The sequence below is a fragment of the Macrotis lagotis genome, chromosome 3, assembly GCF_037893015.1.
Source record: "Macrotis lagotis isolate mMagLag1 chromosome 3, bilby.v1.9.chrom.fasta, whole genome shotgun sequence".
Taxonomy (NCBI): domain Eukaryota; kingdom Metazoa; phylum Chordata; class Mammalia; order Peramelemorphia; family Peramelidae; genus Macrotis; species Macrotis lagotis.
In genome coordinates, this window is record NC_133660.1 from 161,058,473 (window position 1) to 161,080,395 (window position 21,923).

The following is a 21,923-nucleotide window of genomic DNA, read 5'->3' on the forward strand; positions in this document are numbered from 1 at the left end:
AGTCAGATTCCACACCCAGTCCTTATAAGTAGAAGAAAGAATGCTACCATTCCAGAAACTTCAAAATTCAAACTAATGCTTGAAAGAGTAAGGTACTAAGGAAAAATTATTCTCCCTAACATTTAAAAAAAGACACCTATTTAATGTAAATAAACATTTTTAGTGCTTTTTAAGAATCAGTACTATTGCTTCCCCCATGATACCTTCTCGATCTTTCCCTCTATCACCCCCCTCCCCAATAAAATTTCCCTTTATAACACAAAAGATATTTTAAGTGAAATAAACCAATACTTTGTCCAAAACTGACATATTCCTTGTTCTGTACCTATAATCCACCATCTCTCTAAGAAAAGGTTACCATCAGTCCTCTAAAGTCAAGAATATTTACCGCGAGATGGCCTTCAATGACCTGTCACTTTCCCACAACTCTTCTTCCCTTCCTCCTTAGGTCTTAATTACTCTCTCAGGGCCTCATTCACGGTCAGGATCTAAAGATCAAGGTCCTGAAAGCTCTCATTTGATTGAAGTCCTGGGCAAAGGGCCAGATGAATTAAGAGTTTGTATGCATCCAGAACAGAAGGGAAAAGTCTTGCTACTAATGAAGCCCAAGTGGAGAGAGAGAGAGAGAGAGAGAGAGAGAGAGAGAGAGAGAGAGAGAGAGAGAGAGAGAGAGAGAAAGTCAGAAGCATTGCCCTTTGAAGATGGTGATGGGAGAAGAGGCAGGAGGAGGATTCTGACCCAGATAATGGTCTAGAGCAGAAATGAGGCAAGACAGAAGAATTTGGGTTTAAACTTTCTCCTGAAGTAGTTCCTAGGATCCTGTAAGTACGGAAAGTTTATCACATGGGGTCATTTCGAAATCTAGAATGGATCCTTTCTCAGAATGTTTTTAAATACATTTAAACGTTAAATAAGATTATAAAAGATACAATTATAGTGAAAAAGTTATCAAATACTTAAAACAACCAAATTCACAGATACCATATTAAGAACTTCTGGCCTAGAATGACCCAGGTGGAAGGTGTACATTCAAAACTGACAACAGAATTCCAAACAGCCTGGAGAGGAAGGAGAATTTATGAAACATTTCAAGATGTTAGAGAACATTAGAACTGGATAAGGCTCTGCAGCTAAAGCAACTGTAAGCAGCAGTCCACAGTTCCCAGGCTTTAGCTGAAGACCACAAATGAGAATATCAAAAAACAGGAAAAGACTAGGGATATCAAATTTCATTGTAATAAATCAGATTTGAGGAGGGACTAATATTTATGGAATATTTGCAGTTTATTTTTCTTAATTTTCTGTAGTGCTTTTCCCAGCATTTCCCAGAAGGACAATATGATCAGTCTGAAATCAAAGGGGAGCCAGAAAGTTAAGGCAGCAAAGTGGCATTGAATACAGTGGGTTTTCAGTAAAGAAGATACGAATTCAAATCTTGCCTAAGACTGACTAACTGTATGACCTCTGGGCTTGGAATTTAATCTCTATCTGCATACCTTTCTCAGCTGTAAAATGAGGATTAAAAATAGTGTCTGCCTCTCAGGTTTTTTGAGAAGATCAAATAAAAATAATATCTGTAAAGCATTTTTGTAAGTCTTAAAGCACTATGTAAAAGCTAGTTATTATAAATATAATAATATGATTTGATATATGATAGTATATTATATATGTATATATTATATAATATATGTATATAATATACATTATATATTACATATATAATATTATGTTAACTACATTATATTAAATAATATTATTTGATTATATCATGTTAACATATTATCATATCATTAACAATTATCCTCTCTGTGACTCATTTTCCTCATCCATAAAATGAGGGGAAGGGAGTGACTTGATGAAATCTAGAGTTTCTTCCAACTCTAAATCAATGGTTCTATGATTTTATAAATCTAGAGAAAAGAATGGAACATTCCTCAAATCTTACCATTAATGGTGAAGAACAGCCTAGGATCCAACAGGTGCCCAAGACTGCTAGCCCTTATTTGGAGGCTGGTTGAGATAATGGGAAAATATTAGATTTGGAGGCAGAGGGCCTGAGATCAGTTGCTGACTCTGCTTCCTTGCTTTCTGCGTGATTTCCAAGTCACAAATTCTATGGTCCTTAGTTTCTCAAATGAGAGGCTTCGAAATGAGAAGGCTTTAATACTATGCTTCTGTGCATAAGATGTTGCTATTTCCCCCTTCCTTCAGGGAAGACCTGGACAGGATGACCCCATTTAGGGCCCAAGGGCAACAACTAGACTAAGTACTACAGCAAATGGGTCTGTGAGGTTTCACTAGGATGGGGAGGAGCAGTCGGGGCCTACAGAGCATCCAAGGTGAACAAAATGGGCTGCCCTCAAATGGTCCCTGTTAGGCTTTGGAGTTAGCTGCTGGGTTTTACTTGTTTGCTGGATTTTACTCACAAGAATATTAAGAAACCAAATAAAGAACAACTAGATTTAGTTAAAGGCAGCACAGAGAAAATCAAATTCACCTCTTTTATTGGTTTCATATTATTTTTCTTTTTACAAACCGGAGAATGGAAGTGATTTACCATAAATCACAAAAGTGTGTGTGTGGGGGGAAGTAGGGAGTAGGGTAGTAAAGGTTCAGTTTAAACCCAAATTTTCTAATGCCAAATCTATCATTCTGTCCCCAAATTATACCTTGCTGTATAGGAGGGGTGACAGGTCTGGCCTCTTCTTTTCCTAGTACCCCATTAATTTCATCAAACCTTCCTTCCTTTGTACGGCAGTTTGTTTTACAAGTGTATTCCTCACAGACTGAACGCTAATTTGGATTTTGGTTTGGGATGGGGTATGCTGGTAAATATCTAATAACTAGCTCTCTGGTTTAGAAATATATGCACAGGATCCACTTTTTAATCTAACATGCATTATTATTTTCTCCATCATTTTTTGACATCAAGGAAATTAACAAAGTACTAAAACGTGATTTTTAGCATGTGCAGATTTTTGATATATAAATGCTCACACTGAAAATTTAACAATTATCTTGTGAGCTGATTCCATCACACACACAGTTCTGACAGTAATTTATAGTGGCCTGTGTCACCTTGGGCCTCTTGGGTCTCAGTTCTCACAACTGCAAAGTGAAGGGATCTAGGATAGTGTTTGAGTGATAGGAAGAAAAGAAAGGATTTTGTAGATTTTAAAACACACACATATATATATATATATATGTATGTATATATACATACATATATATATATATATATATATACACATGCTATAACACTAATTACTTCATGAGAAAAAACTGTAACACCAAACTAACTGGATTTGGAATTTTTAAAAACTTGAAGTCCTAATAATCCAGTTTATTAGATGTGTGACTATTGGAAATCATTTCCCCTCCCTGTGAAAAAATGTCTTGTGATATTCTCTATCCAGTTCCAAGACATAGTACTTGTGTCCAAGGAATTAGGGAGACAGGAATAAATAGATTCGTATCTCAGTTGAGCCTAGAGAATAGAAAACAAAACTTTTACTCTGGCACCAGGTACGCTCTTTGAATACCACAGATGTACAAAAATACTTATCTTCTTTCACTTTTTCATTTTTTAGCATGCCATATTTTCCTTTCTTTTACATGTGACTACTGTTTCCAAGATATTCATCTTTGATCAAAGAAAAAAAATTAATGCAGAAAAAGAAGAGCAAAATAAGCAAACACTTAACCTTCCCATAGTATGTGCTGAAAGAAATACAGACACTCCCATACCCAGTCACCTCAAAGCTTCTCTCACACAAAAACTCTAACCTAATAGGGTGAGCACATTGCAAATAATCAATGATTTGTGTATGGAACTAATAAGTAAAAAGTAGTGAACCAGTGCCCCCACACTTGTACAATATATCTCAACCATCAATAGACCTCAGTCGTTCTCAGTAACTTCCTCCAAGGGTGACAAACACACAGGATCAGGATTCCTTCTCAAGATGCATACCCACAAGCACATCTAGTCTTGATTTAACTTCTATGAGGAACCTTTCAACTCCTATGTTTGGAATCATCCTATAAGGGAGAGAAATACCAGTGGGAATTGAAGAAATCAGATTAAAAGTTCTTGATGTTGAATAAAAATAATATCATCCCAACCCGGCTCTCCCCCTTAGCCACCATATTGTACATTCAGTTCCAGTAGTAAAGCAACTTCTTGCTAATTAGGCAACCGTGGGCTGGCACTCAATTTGGCAGATGGCCAAAGGAACTCATGAAATCAACCTCCCAAGGCAGATGTTTTGAAGTGATGCAATGTCTAACTGAAAGTTCCATTCAAAGCAAGTAAGTTAGAAGGGTTCCCCCAACCCTTCTCCATTTCCCATACAGTCTGGATCTGACTCCTTCCAACCTTGAGATAGGTTCATTTTTTTTATCTGTGGAGAAACAAAAAGAGACTTAAAACAGTAAGAAAACTTCCTGGCCATTTCAGATGTCGTTGCCTGAATGGACTGCACAGCAAACCTGAAACCAGGACAGATTTAGCATCCACATTCTTTTTGTCATTTTCATCTACCCCACACTGCAGGTTTTTCAGGTACCTGCATGAACGTGCGCACACACACACACACACACACACACACACACACACACACACACACGTGCTCTCCAAGGAGTGAGTAAGCACAACTATTTAAAGAACCCTTCATCTAAGAACAGGGCTTCTTCAGATCAAGCAGTCAGAACAAGCAGTCACAACTCTCATGTAAGTACCTCTTACTTGGGTCTGACTTTAATCTATAGAATTGGATTAACTTGGAAACTCAGATAAAATTCTAATAGTTACTCAATTGGATCCCTCTATTAAAAAATAGAGAGAGAGAGAGAGAGAGAGAGAGAGAGAGAGAGAGAGAGAGAGAGAGAAAGGAAGAGAAAAGAAAGGAAAAGAAACCAAAAAGGAGATTGTTAGAGATCTGAGAATTTTAATAGGGTTGAACTGGAAACTTTGGACAAGGGAAATTTCATTTGGTTTGTCGGCAGCTGTTGAGTTCACTTTGGCATCTCTCCTGTTTTTGAAAAATGTATTATAATGAGTACTTGAATTGCCATGCCAGACACATATGCTTTTTTGTTGTTTAATATCCTATTCTCTATTCTGGTATTTTAAGCAAGATCTGTCCAAGGTAGAATGAAAAAAAAATGCTGGACTTTAAGTCAGAAAAGACCTAGCTTCAAATTTCATTTCTGGCATTTAATGATGGTATGGCTATGAACAAGTTATTTCAACTCTCTGAACCTCATTTCCCTCATCTGTAAATCGGTGATAATATCTGTAGTACCCACCTCACAGCTCATCGTGAAACTCCAGTGAATTTAAAGTGTAAAGTTTGCAAATTTCAGTTAATATTATATGATCTAGAACAATATCTTTTAATGCATGTTAAATGCATCATATTTAATGCAGTTATATCTATTTTCAACATGTTGCTATCAAGTGGAAATGATCTATATGTTGATTAAGTATGATGAAGGCTTCAAGACAGGTGATTAAATTTTTCTCTGCTTTTTTGCTATTATCTGGAGAAATTTATTTCATTACAACCAGTAGTTACTTGTTTAAAGGATTCCGTGTATTCTGGTGCCTTGAGGAACTAATACCCAACCTGGGTTTAGAGCTATGCAAACTGCTGAGGAAAAAGGAAATGGAATAGAAGCCAGGGACATCCAGAATCTATGCAACCCTCAGGTCTAAATGTCTTTGTTATTAGGTTACAAAAAAGATGGAACCCAATAGTTCATTCATTTGTGCATGGTTAAGTCTTACTTTATCTTTTCAGAAGAAGGCAGAGACTCAAAAGAGAGGCCACCTTCATGGTGAACTATCACATTGAGCAAATGTATATCAAAAAGATAAGCTGAGCAATAAAACATTTCACCCAGCATTTTAAAATTTATGCCTTTTGTTTTTCATACCACATCTATTTTCAAACATTAACTCTCCCTTCTGATCTTACTCAAAAGGTTTTACTTTGTCACAAAGATTAAGAAAACAAAAATAATAATAGTTAGCTAAATGGCATTTTAAGGTTTGCAAAGCATTTTACAGATATGATCTCATTTTATCCTCACATCTCCAGGAAGTAAAGTTCCATTATTACCCTTATTTTAGAGATGAAGAAATAGTGACTTGCTCAGGACATAAAGCTAGGTAGGATTTGGAGTAGGATTTGAACCCAGGTTTTTTCTGACTCCTTCAGCACTCTATTCACTGCACTTTCACATGTCTTCAAAAGTACAGCAAAATCAACTCACCTAACATTTAGATTTCTTTTTCTTTAAGGGAATACAACTGTTGTCTGAAAAGCCAATGCAGATAGAAGGGAGAATAAAATATTTTATATACCAGGGCATCTGAGTCATCATACTAAAACCAAAGCAGCCCTGTTTGTGGTGGCAAAGAAATGGAAATCTTTTCATTTTAAAGATTTTATTTATTTTGAGTTTTACAACTTTCCCCCCCAATCTTACTTCCCTCCCCCCCCCACAGAAGGCAATTGCCAGTCTTTACATTGTTTCCATAGTATACATTGATCCAAATTGAATGTGATGAGAGAGAAATCACATCCTTAAGGAAGAAAAATAATGTATAAGAGACAGCAAGATTACATAATAAGATATAAGGGTTTTTTCCTAAATTAAAGGTAATAGTCCTTGGTTTTTCTTCAAATGCCACAATTCTTTCTCTGGATACAGATGGTATTTTCCTTCACAGATAGCCCCAAATAGTCCCTGATTGTTGCACTGATGGAATGAACAAGTCCATCAAGGTTGAACATTGCCCCCATGTTGCTGTTAGGGTGTACAGTGTTTTTCTGGTTCTGCTCATCTCACTCAGCATCAGTCCATGCAAATCCCTCCAGGTTTCCCTGAATTCCTATCCCTCCTGGTTTATAATAGAACAATAGTGTTCCATGACACACATATACCACAGTTTGCTAAGCCATTCCCAGATTGAAGGACATTTACTTGATTTCCAATTCTTTGCCACCACAAACAGGGCTTCTATGAATATTGTTGTAGAAGTGATGTTTTTACCCTTTTTCATCATCTCTTTAGAGTACAGACCCAGTAGTGGTATTGCTGGATCAAAGGGTATGCACATTTTTGTTGCCCTTTGGACATAGTTCCAAACTGCTCTCCAGAAAGGTTGGGAGTGTTCACAGCTCCACCAACAAGGTGTTAGTGTCCCAGATTTCCCACATCCCTTCCAACATTGGTCATTGACCTTTCTGCTCATAAAACCCAAATTGATGATGATGATGATGATGATGATGATCCTTTTTAAAAATCAAAGCATTTTTTAAAACAACCTGCTATCCACAAAACAGATATAAGACTGCTAGGTGGCACAGTGAATAGGGTGTAAGACCTGGAGTAAGGAAGACTCATCTTCTGAGTTTGAATTTGGCTTCAGATATGTAATAGCTGGGTGACCCTGGGCAAGTCACTTAACCTTATTGGTTTCAGTTTCCACATCTATAAAATGAGTTGAGAAAGGAAATGGCAAACCACCCCAGTATCTTTGCAAAAAAAAAAAAAAAAAACCTTCAAAAAACCAACAACATAAAAACAAACCAAAATCCCAAATGGGGTCATAAAAATATCAGATATGACTGAAAAATGATTAAACAACTAAAATCTGCAAAGTACTCTAGGTGAGAGAGGAAAAAAAGATGATAAAAATCCTCTGATGGGAGTTACCATTTCTAGTTGAAGAACCTAGATATACACAGAGACTTCTTTAGAACTAAAGGTCTGTAGATTCCTGAGGGTCCAGTTCTTAACCTTTTATTTTTCTTTTGACTCTTAGACCTCTTTGGCAATTGGGTGAAGCCTACTGGTTCTTCTTAAAATAATGCTTTAAAAATCCATAAAAACAAGATACATGGGGTTACAAAGGAAATCAATTATATTAGTTATCAAAATTCTCTTTGAAAATTCATAGACCTTACATTAAGAACCTCTACCCCTGAGGCAACTAGAGCAGCAGCCCTGGAGTCAGGAGGACCAGAGTTCAAATATGACCTCAGATGCTGTATGATTTTGGGCAAGTCACCTAACCCCATTGCCTTGCAAAAAAAGAAAAAAAATCTCATCCCAATTCAATTCCTTTCTTTTTCCAGAGGGGGAAATAGGGACCTTGCCTCAAGTTACACAGCCCTAAAACAGTTAAGAAGTAAAACCAGGCAGTACATAATTAACTACAGGAAGAAGTCATTCAAACAAGAGTTGCTTAGACCTTCAGAGGACAAGCACTGGAGACCCTCCTGGCATTCCTGGCTTGTCAGAATCCTACTTTTATATTTGTTAAGGAGTCTGGGCTGTTTCTCAAGTGCATTCTTGGTGCAAGTTGTGTCTCCACAGTCTCTTTCTATGCCAAGAGAATTAATTGCTCCAAGTGCTCAAAGGTGTGTTATTTAAGGATCATGTTAATGGTTCAGTAGGAATGTTTCAAAACTAAAGCTTCCTTTTGTTCTTATTATAATATCTGGTATAAGCAGGTGGATTATGATTATTGAATAGAATAAATGAACAAAATAGACAGCATGTTCCATTAGTTATTCCTTTGGGAAATAAACCACAAAGAATTAATCCATGTATTTTTCTGCCACAGTAGGATCTTTAAAAAAAAATAGTCACTACTATCAGGACCAGTCCTAGGCCAAATTGTGGGTTAAGTTTGTCTTCATGCTCTCCCTCTGAACCTTTCTAAGGTTCTTTGCTTCTTATCAGCTTTCCCCACACTTATGCTCTTTTTACCCTTATGGTGCCCAGGGTGTGGTACTTTGATGCCCCACCCAGGCTACTTCTCTTAGGCAATACTTCAAGCCCTCCACCTTTCCTTTAACTCAGAACTCCTTTAACTTAAAATGGAATGGCCCTCTGTTTCATTCTCTCAAAAAATTTCCCAGATGGCTCTTTGAAAAAAATAAAATCTGATAAATGAACTGAAGTCTAGAGTATTGAGTCTCTGGCAGAGATAGTCACATTTTAAAAGCTGGGGGTGGGGGTGGAAGCAACTTAAGAGAAAGATGGGAATTAGGGGCAATTTCAGTATCATGCTAAAGCAGACAACCTACAGATAAGGCTAGCCCAGCTCCCCTCCTAACTCCCCTCCCCTTTTTTTAAGTGAAAGGGCAGTTTTATTGAGATTCTCCATAAGGAAATAAAATCTACTGGGGAACTGAACAAGCAATTGCCACTTCCTTCTCTCCCTCCCCACCCTTAAGGACTCCCTTGGGAAGAACAGTGAAGGTAGATAACCAGCAAGGTGAGTCTCTCACCAAGAATATAGTAGGGGGGAGGGGAGGGGACTAATAGAGAATAGGGGTTGAGGAGGGAGACTGTTTCAGGGTCTAGTGTGCAGTTTGGAGTGGGGATTTGATAGGATCAGTAAAAAGGGTCTTCGCCTCCTGCTGTTCTTGGAGTAAGCTATTGTTCCTTAGAAGTGGATGCCTCAGGGCGGCTAGGTGGTGCAGTGGATAGAGCACCGGCCCTGGAGTCAGGAGTACCTGAGTTTAAGTCCGGCTTCAGACACTTTATAATTAACTAGCTATGTGGCCTTGGGCAAGCCACTTAACCCCACTGCCTTGCAAAAACCTAAAAAAAAAAAAAAAGAGGTGGATGCCTCTCTGAGAGTAGGGAAGGGGTCACTCCTTACACTGAAATTTGTTCTGAGGTTATTGGGGAGCAGAGTAACCATTCAAAGTCGTGACAGTCAAGAACAAGAGAGTCGGGAGTCCTTTGTAATATAAGGCCTATATAACTGTTCCTTCCCTGGAGATGGGAAGAGGTTAGTATAATTCTCATTTTTTTAGGGAGACAATGGAGACACAAAAAGACAAACTGGTTTGTGCCATACCAGAAATCCTTGAACTTTTCGCTAATAATTTCACCAGTCCTGCAGCAAATTCTTAGATAGTGGGAAGCAGGAGAAAAAAGGGAAGGATTCACTTTCGAGTATGCCACATCTGGAGCGAAATCCGGCTTTTAAAGTCCCTTTTCCCCGTTTTGAAAAATCTAGAGCTCTCTGGTTTCAAGCCTCGCTGCTGCCGACAGCGGCAGCTGCGCCTGGTGCTTGCCACCCTCTGAAAAGGGCACCTCGTCGGGGTAGGTTTAATTAAGGTCTCCAGTCGGAAAGCAGGGGAAGGAGGTGCCACTCCGTGCCTGGCAGCCCCTGGCCTGAGTCAAAGCCCCTGTCAGAGAGAGGGGTTGCCCATCCCCGAGGAGAAGCTGTCCCGAGGGGATCCATCCAAAGGAGGAGCTGTCCATCCCCAGGGGGTCTGTCCATCCCTAGGGAGGCTGTCTATCCCCGAGGAGGGCTGCCCATCCCGGGGGGGGGGCTGTCCATTCCGAGGAGGAGCTGCCCATCCCGAGGGGGGGGGGCTGCCCATCCCAGGGGGCGCTGCCCATCCCCAGGGGAAGCTGTCCAACCCCAGGGGGGCTGCCCATCCAAAGGAGGAGCTGTCCATCCCGAGGGGGGCTGCCCATCCTAGGGGTTGCTGCCCATTCAGAGGAGGGGCTGTCGCGGCCCAGCGCTGCCGCCCGAGCGAGGGGAGCCCTTCTGGGCCAAGGTGAGCCCCTGGGCGCTGGAGGCTGGCCAAGCGCGGGGCGAATTTCAGCACTTCGGAGAGATGCGCCCTTACTGTCCCGGAGCTGGTGGGAGCCCAACCTGCCCCGCAGCCCCCTCCGGACAGAGCTGCTACAGGCTACCTGCAGGGGTGTCAGGTTGGGAGAAAACGTAGTTTTGAAAAACTTAATGGATTTCTTCCTCACCTCCTAAAAATGCTTTCTCTGAAAAAAAGGGTTACCTTCAAGATGCTCACTTCAGATCCTGCTTGAGGGATAGCTTAGCTGAAGAGATCTTTTTTCTTTCTTTTAAAAAAAAGTTGATCGTCTCTGTCTCTGTCTGCCCTGTCTCTGTGTCTCTGTTTCTGTCTGTCTGTCTCTCTCCTCTGCCTCTGTCTCTCTGTGTCTGTGTCTCTGTACTTGTGCCTCTGTCTCTGAGTTTCTCTCTCTCTCCTTTGTCTCTGTCTCTGTGTCTGTCTCTCTGCCTCTCTCCCTCTGTGTCTGTGTGTGTGTTCTGTATCTATGTCTGTGTCTCTCTGTCTTTGTCTCTGGGTTTCTCTGTCTCTCTCCCTCTCTACTTCTGTGTCTTTATTTTTTCCCTGTCTCTCTTTCTATTTTTGTGTCTCTCTCTCTGTCTTTCTTCCTCTCTCCCTCTCTGCCTCTGTCTCTGTGTGTTTCTCTCTGTCTTTCTCTCAGTCTCTCTCCCTCTCTGTCTCTGTGTCTCTTTTCACTGTCTATCTTGCCTCTGCTTCTCTATTTCTTTATTTCTGTCTCTCTGTATGTCTGTGTCTCTGTCTCACTCTCCTTTCCCTGAATGATTAGAAGATAAATTGTTCTTTCAAATGAGACAATATTTTTAAAAAGGCATTGTGTGGAAATTGAGTTTCACCATTTAAAAATAAAACAACTGCCCAGGACTTTAATATCTGTCCTCCTTATGTCTTAGTTTCTTCAAGTATAAAATGAGGAGGTTGGCCTCAATCACTTCTTGGAGACACTACAGAACTAGAGGCCATGGAGTCCACATTTTAGAGATGAAGAAACTGAGCTTTGGTGATTTGCTCAGCTCACATATGTAGGAAACATCCAAGGCAGAATTAGGGTCCAACTCAAAAGCCAATACTCTTTCCCATGTGCCATGGTGCCTTCCCAATGTTATAGCTTTGCAGATTCCTTAGAAAAAGGCACAGTGCAAGTGATAAGGAACTAGTACAGGGACTGAGCTAATTCTTGCTAATGTTTTTCAGAATATAGTTTCTCTTCTTGCTAACAAATCACTATAGCAGGCAGAGAGACCTGGTTTCTTAGAGGTGAATTCCTGCCCACCCCCATCTAATTATTTGTAATTAGTTTCTGATAGTTTATAAAGAATAGCTTATAAGATGGAAACTACTAAGTCCCTCCAGATCTTAAGTACCAAGGTCTGTACTTATCTACAGTGAGTGACCTCCATGTGAACTTAACAGTTCTTAGCCTTCTGTCCAATGTTCAATAAAAGTATAATGAATGTTGTACTAGTTTTTAATTACAAAACTGAAACTTTCTGGAGCTTTGAAATCATTTCACTCAGTGAGATTAGTTTTACTAATCTGTTGTTTTTTCATTTCTTTCTTGAACTGTTTAATCACTCAGTTTACCAGTACTTTTTTTAAAATCCAAAACTATGCTTCTCTACTATATGCAACTTATTTTTATAAAAGGGCAGCTAGGTAGTACAAGGGAGAGAGTATGGGCCCTGGAATCTGGAAGACCCTGGGCAAGTCACAACTCTCTTTGCCTCAGTTTCTTCATCTGTAAAATGAGCTGGAGAAGGAAATGGCCATTCCGTTATCTTTGCCAAGAAAGGGGGTCATGAAGAGTCAGACTTGACTGAAAATGAGTAAATAACAACAATTTTATAAAAATCTATGTTAAATCTAGTTTATCAGACAGGCAGAGTAATATGGATGATATGGATTCCGAGTTCCCATCTCAAATGAGATATTTATGAAGTGCTTAATATAGTTTTGGTACACAGTAGGTACTTAAGAAAATGGTTGTTCCCTTTCTCCCTTCCCTTCTGTTCTCTTCTCTGTATTAGCTCCTTGAGCTAATTAATTTATTATGCATAACATATTCCATATGCACATAAAATAAAATCATATACTTACCTGGCTCCCACCATCTAGCTTTTTCCATATTTCTTTTCTATTGAATGCTTATATTGTGCCCAGCAATATATCTTCAGTCTCTTATATTTATTATTCAGTAACTTAAAGTAGGAAAGTGCTCACCATTTAATTATTTATTTATTCAGCATGATTTCCATATAATGTAGGGAGCATTACTGATAAATGATAGGATTCATAAATCAAGAATCTTTGGGTTCCTTTGGGGGGACTGTGGTTATAGAGCTGAATAGAAATAGACCATGAGAGATAGATTAGCTTCATTCTACTGGCAAAAGTTTGTTGCCATAAAATGTCAGATTGGTGGTTCTGAATAGTGGATGTATCTGCTTGGCTGGGAGATCATTGGGGCCTAGCTATCATGTGTGGAGCTATGACTAAATGTCACTAAGTCAATAACATGATAATACTTTAGGAGCCTTCATAAACTGGGAAAGATCTGACTCTAAAAGGTCTGGTCTCCCATTGATCACCAGTTGTCCTGATCTTATTATGTCACACCACTGGGCTCACATAGTTCTGGAAGAGATAAGAAAGGAGTCTGCACAACATCCCTACTCTAATCAATCTTCTGTGTATTTCTTCCCTTATGTAATGGTTTTTCTTTGAGATTGAAGGACCTCTACTACTACTACTACTACTACTACTACTACTACTACTACTACTACTACTACTACTACTACTACTACTACAACAACAACACCCCTCCTCCTCCTCCTCCTCCTACTACTAGATAGGAGTCATGAGGTAATGCTTTCATTATACACAACACTAGTCAAGCCTTTATTAGAATTTCTGCCTGGTCTTGACCCCTAGAACTTAAAAGGTGAATTTGGAGAGGATTCCGAGGACAACCCCCAAAGTGCTTAAAGAATTATTAAGTATGGGGCAGCTAGGTGGCGCAGTGGATAAAGTACCAGCCCTGGAGTCAGGAGTACCTGTTCAAATCTGGTTTCAGACACTTAATGATTACCTAGCTGTGTGGCCTTGGGCAAGCCACTTAACCCCATTTACCTTGCAAAAACCTAAAAAAGAAAAAAAGAATTATAAAGTAGAGGCAGCTAAGTGGTGTAGTGGATAAAACACTGGCCCTGGATTCAGGAGTACCTGAGTTCAAATCTGACCCCAGACACTTAAATTGCACAGCTGTGTGACCTTGGGCAAGTCACTTAACCCCATTGCCTTAAATTTGCAAAAAAATTTTTTTTAAAGAATTATAAAATAATATCTATGAGGAAAGGTCAAATGAATTGAGATTGTTTAACTTAGAAAGGAAAAGGCAGAAAGCAGACAATAAAAAGGCTTCAAATGGATAGTTCATGAAATTGATCAACTATTTTCCATCTCTTTTAGAGACAAAACAAGAAGAAAAATGGGCCTAAGTTGTATTATTTGGCATTTAGGCTTTTTATGAAGAATTCCATCATAATGTGAAAGGTTGGAACGAGTTTGTGAGCTGAATCAAGTCCACTAGTTTTTATTAAGTGTCTGTTATGTGTTGGGCATTGTGCTAAGCCCTATTTGGGGGTAGGATTTCTTTGTCTGGTGAATTTAAGAGCTAAATAGCCCGGTTTATTTTAAATGTAAAGAAGCTGAGATCATTTGACCTCCTGAGATCCCTTCCCAACTAGTATATGTCATGAGAAAGGACGGTGTGCATGAAATCCTTAGTCCCCAACTGGTATTCTAGCCATTGAAACCCTATAGTAGAATATATGACAACTCCTTCTGTCAGTCCATATCTCCAGTTTGCATCAGTAAACCACCACATCATCATTTCTAGGTGCCACTTTCTTCAAATTCAAGTTACAGAGGGTTAATCTTTACTATATCTGAGACTTTGATTCTTCAGGAAGTGTAAATGGCATCCTTCCAAATGAGGCATTCCTAGAAATTGGAGTGGTAGGTGTATTTATTGATTACTAAAAGGAATAACAAATTAATGAAAAAAGCATTTATTAAGTGCTAAGGGATGGGAATTCAATTTGTGTAAAAAAAGTCCCTGCCCTAATGGAATCTACATTCTAATAGGAGAAGACAACTTGCAACTAGAGTTGAATGAAAGGAAGAGGAAATAAAGGAGAGAGGAAGAAAAAGAGAAAGCAGAAAGGGAATCATCTTGCATTTTAGAATAACTCCACAGGGCAGCTAGGTGGCGCAGTGGATAGAGCACCGGCTCTGGAGTCAGGAGTACCTGAGTTCAAATCCAACCTCAGACACTTAATAATTACCTTAGCTGTGTGGCCTTGGGTAAGCCACTTAACCCCAACTGCCTTGCAAAAACCTAAAAAAAAAAATAATAACTCTATATGCCTTCTTGTTTACATGAATTTCAAAATATTTAAAAACTAAGAAGTGACATGAAATAAGATCAGTCATGTAGGGCTATTTTTTTTTTTAGGTTTTTGCAAGGCAAATGGGGTTAAGTGGCTTGCCCAAGGCCACACAGCTAGGTAATTATTAAGTGTCTGAGACCAGATTTGAACCCAAGTACTCCTGACTCCAGGGCCAGTGCTTTATCTACTGTGCCACCTAGCCGCCCCTAGGATTATTTTTTAGTAGCATTCATATCCACTCATCTATCTACATGTCACCTAAACAGAATTGCCCCCAACTAAAGACCTCCAATGATGGAACACTCACTCCAAAGTTAGGAAGACCCAAGTTTAAATCTAAGTTCAGATACTTATTAGCTATCTGATCCTTGCTTGGCAAGTCACTTAACCATTCATTGCCTACCTCAGATTCCTCATCAGTAAAATGGTGATAGTAATAGCACCTACTTCCTGGGCTTTTTGATATAATGAGATAATATTTGTGAAGCACTTTACAAATCTTAAAATACCACAAAAATGTTGATTATTCTTATTCTTATTGTTAGTCCCAAGAGAAGTGAAAAAAATTTCTTCTCTATGAGGTCGGAATCATTGGAAAGAGGGAAACTTCCTTATAGTTTCTTTTTATAGCAGTGGATAAAGCACCCTGGAGTCAGGAGGACCTGAGTTCAAATGTGACTTCAGATACTTAAGTTACCTAGTTGTGTGACCTTGGACAAGTCACTTAACCCCATTGCCATGCAAAAAGTGGGGGGTGGGAGAGAAGGAGACCTCTTAGCCAGTGAGCATGACTCAGACTGGCATCACAGTTTATCAGTGGAAGAACTGTTGTTCTACAGCTGTCAGTTTAGTACCTATTATACCACAAGATCACAGTCTTACCGAGGATATGATTTTCTTCTAAACCCTGGAGGTTTCCCCAAGTGCTGTCTAGGTTTTAACACCTGGGCTCAAGACATTTTCACAGTATTATCATTTTCCCAGTGTGCTCTGAGACAGGAGGCAGGCAGTGAGGGTTTTCTCCTGATCTGCAGATGGAAAAAAAACTGAACTAAACCAAGAGGGGAGATTAATACACATTTGTGTCAACCTGTACCTGTAGTGTAACCACTGTACCACATAGCTGTCCTTCAAAATATATTTTTTGATAATTATATTTTGATATAATTGGCTTTCTTTATTATCTCATGGATTTTTAATGCATTTAAAAACCTTATTCTGAAAAAGGGTTTATAGACTTCACCAGATTACCAGAGGGGTCTGTGACACAAAAAAGGTTATGAATGTCTGATCCAGAGGAAGCCCCCAAGTACATTGGGTAGGCTCCCTTGTGGAGAATCTACAGGAGGATATTGATAGGAATTGAACCTTATAGGAGGGTTTGATTATGTGTCAATCTTCACCCTTGGAGGATATATCAGTGAGGTCACAGATTCATTAAAATGTGGATGGTTTACTATTGTCCCTTGTAGAAGTATATCCAATGCAAAGAATCTTTTCTGAATTTTCCACAGAGCAAGCACAACCTGAAAAAATTATGCTTATTTGTTTTATGCAAGGTTAAAAAGGAAATTCAGAAGGATGGCAGAGATATTTAAATTTGCTAGTGCAGATTAAAATATGGATCCATCGCTGCCTTGTTTTTCCTATTTAGTTATCATATAATTTCTGCACATTTAAATGTCCTGGAGAAATAAATACATATGTTTAAAAAAAAGTAAAAATGACTCTAATTTCCTAGACCTAGAGATGAATGGGTCTTTCACAGGATCATGTTTAGAAAGGATTTCCAGAAGAAATTTTTGTTTGAATGAACACACACACACACACACACACACACACACACACACACACACACACATGAATGGGATGACAGTATTTTACAGCCAGCTTTCAATTATCTATGTGTGGATTAGCCAAATCAGATTTAAAATACTAGACTGATTTCCGTTCCTGGCAAGTCTGCTTTTGGGTCATTTCTCCTGCTGTCAGCTCATGTGTATTCAGAGGATAGAAAACAAGTAATATTGGCCTCAATAAAATAGAATCAGGAAGATAATTGAACAACCCAAAAATCATATGATGTATTCCCAAACTCACCAAAAATTAGAGCAGATTTGCTAATGAGCTGCTGCTGTTTTGAATTACTCATATCATTGTTCCCCTACACAAGCAAGATAGAGAGCTGATTTTATAAACTTAATATTTGCCTGTGTAATCCAAATTTCTCCTTCATCTAAACAATTCTCATTAGATGTAGAGATTTTCCCACAGTGTAATCTTTTTTCTAATCCTTTAACACGTTTAAGCATCAAAGTTTTTTTTTTTTTGAGAAGGCTTGGGATTCCTATGCTTCATTAGCGTAACCCCACCCAGGTTACCTGTTTTAAAAAGCCCTAAGGACATTGCTCTGTATTATAGTAATCATTATTACATCCCTGTTGTTGTCATAACAGTTTGAGTTGTGGCTGGTCGGGGGGAATTAACTTCTAAGAGGACGTAATGTGAATGCTTGGAGAACAACACAGCAATCATAAGAACACAGTACTTAAAGCAGGCAGACACCCAAATACTGTTATTCTGGAAGGAAGGTTGTATTTCACTGGTGCAATGTCAAGTTTTTGAGGCCAGAGACTCTTTTCATTTTGTCTTTTTCACATCTACCACCTAGATTCTATGTAGTAGAAATTTAGAGCCATTTCCATGCCAAATGTTCACATGGACTATGTTTGACCCGTGACAAAGCCTTCCTAGCTTCTATTGGTCTAATCAGCCACAGTCAGACACACTGAACTTTGACCCTCTTCAGAAATGAATAACTACAACCTATCAACCAACAAATCAACTTTAAAAGTACTTGTCAGATTGGATTGAGGGAGAAAGGAAAAGCTCACAAGGCAAATTTCCATCATTTCTATTCAAACTGCCATTAAATGCCTCCTCCCCATCCATCCACTATCCAAATAAAATTCATTTGAAGTTTGTGTCTTCCAACACTCAATGATGAGGCAACTCCAACACCACCTCTTAAGAGGCAAAAATAACCTCCTGCTATCTCTGCAGCCTGCAGCCTCTTCTGTCCTGCAGACTTACCATGGAGATAACATGCAAACCCACTTATATTTGCTGACTGTGAAGGCTCCCAGAGCATATATATAGCAGAAACATCCTGGTTTTAAAGAACACAGTTGGCAAACCTCTTCTTTCACACCTAATCACCTACAGCAACACCCAGTCTAAGAATATTTCTTCATCATTGCCACTGTCTCACCAGTGCTCTGAGACAGATTAATGGAAGAAAATATTCTGCCCTGCTCTGCAGATGGAAAAACTGAACCAAACCAATCATCCCAGGTAAAGGTCTTCTTTGTCCATTTGCTTGAGTCTCTGAATGACTTTAATTCATGCCTCTTGATTACTGGGATGATTTAAACCCAGATCACTTCAGACTATTGAAAAAGTAGAATTTTAGAGCCAAAAATCACTGAGTTCAATCCCATCCTTTTTCTGGTTCATCTAAATGTTGGTGCTTTTTTCTTCTAGCTATATAAAATATAATATAGCTTAAAATAGATCTGTTCTTCCTGACTCCATAGTTCGGAGTATGTTAGTATTACATTATCACTACACAGACATTTGGAAGTGTATAGGATGTCCAGGGAGAACTAGCACTTTTGGTGTGAGGTTTAGGACTCCTCATCCACAATTAGTATCTGCCTGTCACCCTACACTCTAGCCTGGCCATCAATAAATGGTCTCAGCAGATGAGAAAAATCAGGTTGAGGGTAAGCAATAATCCTTTAATCTATGCATAAGTTAGAGAATGCCTATCCCAAGCCAATAAAGACTTCCCATGGAAGAATGGGAGATGAGAACAATTTGTCCAACCAGTCATGAGGCCATGAAAGCAACCGAAGCATTCATTATGGGATGCATATAGCTTAGTCAGACACTAAAGACCCAAGAGGATCCCTGGCATCCCAGTCTTTTTTCTTGCCACTGAAATTCAATGACTCTGGAAGAGAGAATAAAGCTGACTATGTGTAAGACAAGCACTCTATGATGTTATTGGTCCCCTTCAAAAACAAAGAACCAACAACAATCTAGGTGTTTGTGAATACCTTATTTACAAATATTCCTTATTGGGGCAGCTAGGTGGCACAGTGGATAGAGCACCAGCCCTGGAGTCAGGAGTACATGAGTTCAAATTTGGCCTCAGATACTTAATAATTACCTAGCTGTGTGGCCTTGGACAAGTCACTTAACCCCATTGCCTTTGCAAAAAAAACAAATATCCTTTATTGACAATTGTGAGCACACACACACACACACACACACACACACACACACACACCCCAGCTCCCATACTGCTACCTATTTTGATTACTGTCTATTCATAAATTTGGAATCTTCTTAAAAGAGATGATGGAAATATTTTCAGTCAAGAGTTAATCATTCATCCTTTAATCCATCCATTTGCTTGTAACAGGCTAAATAATAATAATATCATCTCTGAATTTATACCATACACTAACAAAGAAACACAAAGTTATCTATTATCTTTTAGATTTATACAGGTTTCCACATGTAAGACTCTGGATGAGCACAAAAGTTGAACTGCCCTTGAAAAAGGATCAGCTTTATTACAAAGCATTTTATACCCTAGATTTAATAGATGAGTAATTCATTGCTGAGATTTATGTAAAGCTTTATTTATTACAGTTTTTCAGATTATCTTATTATTAGCTCTTGGGGGGTAGGTGGAGAAGATTCTTTTACCATCAGTTTCTGTGAAGAGGGGATAGGGGATAGTGGAAAGGTTATTAGACTTGGGGGTCAGAAAGACACGGCATCAAAATCCTTCAGATATTTTTTCACTGTGTGATCCTGGGTAAGTCTTTCTGCCTCTGTTTTCTAATCTGTAAAATGAGGCTGTTGGACTCCATAATCTCTGGAGTCCCTAGTTCTAGTTCTAAATCTATGATCCTATGTAATCTATGCAATTTTGTATGTAATAAATCATCCATGAAGATAAACTAAATCATTGAACTAGTCACTTAGGTCAGCTCTATAAATCTGACAGTTGGTGGTCTTAACAACTTGATCACTGAGCTGAGAGTTAGGTGTTATTCAACTTTCTCTGTTCTTGTAGAATGGCTTTCCTTTGAGAATGTTATTATGAACCACTTCTCAACCAATTCAAGAAAAGCATGGGGTAAGAGATGGATGGGTGGTCTGGCCTGAATGTATTAATTGAAACAATCGGATAGCTTATCCAGCTGGGTCAGGAACAAATCTGCTCTGCAAGGTAGGGAAACATGTCACAGATTCCAGATGCAGCCTAGCCTGGCATCAGTATTCTACAGTCCTGGCTCTTCGCCAAGCTATCTCCACCCTCCTCTCTCCCTTCTTTGTCCCATCGGTGCATTCTTTCTCTGCTCTTAAGTACAGGGATGAGATTTACTGGGGGTGATTCAACTCTAAACTGAGTCTCTGTTTTTCCTCCTTACAAGAGATATGCTCTGGCTGGATAATTCATGGGGTTAAAACAACAAAGCACAACCCTCCAGAAGGCAAGGGAGGGACCTGAGTTATTTCTCCAGATTTCACTTTTTTGGCTTGAACATGCCCAATCCTGGTTGTGATGAGGAACAAAACAGCCCAACACTGTGGCAGATTTTCTAAAACAGCCCATGATGATGATGACAACTATTATTGTCCACATAAAGAAAATAATTTGACAATCACGTGCTGCTTCTCTTTCTCTTTCTTTATCAATTAATAGGTGAGAAATGGGAGAATTGGGAAATGGAGAAAGATGAGTTATTAGTAGCATCAACACTCATCTATAAAAAAAAATTAATGTTTTGACCACTGTCAAAATATACATACTTAAACCAGAGAGGAAATGTTGCTTAAAATATGACTCTCCCTTACTCCTAACCAACCCTTTATGGAGGGGGGGTAGATTCACAGGTGTTACACATTACATATATTTTTGGACTTTTTCAATGTATTGATTGATTTACTGATTTTTTCCTCCTTTTTCTTTTTCTGTTTTTAAAAAATACTATTTATTACTTGGAATGGTTTCTGGAAGAGAGAGGAGGAAGGATGGGGGGGGAATGATGTTGATATAAAAAACAAAAGCCATCCATAAACTTAATAATAAAAAATTTTTATAATAAATTCTGAAGAAGACCCATTAGGATTTGGAAGATATGTTCATGAAAGTAGTAAATATATTGCTGTTTACCACTACAAATACATATCTATCTATCTATCTATCTATCTATCTCTCTCTCTCTATATATATATATATATATATATATGCACAGGAAAACAAATGCTATATACCTAGGGATCTTGGATAAATCAGTTCAAGTCTCTGGGACTCAGTTTCCTTAACTGTAAAATAAGGGGAATTTTGATCAGATGACCTCAAACTTCTGTTTCCAAATCCATTGATTTCTTTCAGCTCCCAGTCTGTGATCCTGTGATCAACTTTACTGATTCAAACTAGTCCTTTGATCCCTCTGCTCAAATGCCAAAAAGCAACAGAGTCAATATGGCATTTGGTTGAGCTGAACAGTAAATACTTGAGTTGATAGATTAAGTTGCCATCTTAGTAAATGATTCTAGACTGGAAGTCAAGATGATCTAGGTTCATAATGCTAGGAGCCTCTAACACTAGCTGGGAAGATCACTTTATCTCTTTGAGGTGCCATCTTTTCATCATCTTTACAATGGAGTTAATATGCATACCCATTACATCATAGAGCTGGCAAGAGGGAGGCTCATTTGGAGTTTGTGTTAATCACTT

General features: G+C 38.8%; 1 protein-coding gene across 3 annotated transcripts in view; it reads left to right on the top strand.

Moving 5' to 3' along the window:
• The first annotated feature begins 4,623 nt into the window (after positions 1-4,623).
• Positions 4,624-21,923, top strand: part of LOC141517902 (homeodomain-only protein-like) — a 38,778-nt gene continuing 21,478 nt past the window's right edge. The window contains exons 1-2 of one of the 3 annotated variants that reach the window (XM_074229361.1): positions 4,625-4,732; positions 20,253-20,315. In XM_074229361.1, coding sequence (XP_074085462.1) covers positions 20,279-20,315 — 37 coding nt within the window. In that variant the 5' untranslated portion in view covers positions 4,625-4,732; positions 20,253-20,278. Of the gene's footprint in view, positions 4,733-9,185; positions 9,299-20,252; positions 20,316-21,923 lie in introns of those variants that run through there. The other 2 variants (XM_074229362.1, XM_074229363.1) reach the window with 2 other exon arrangements.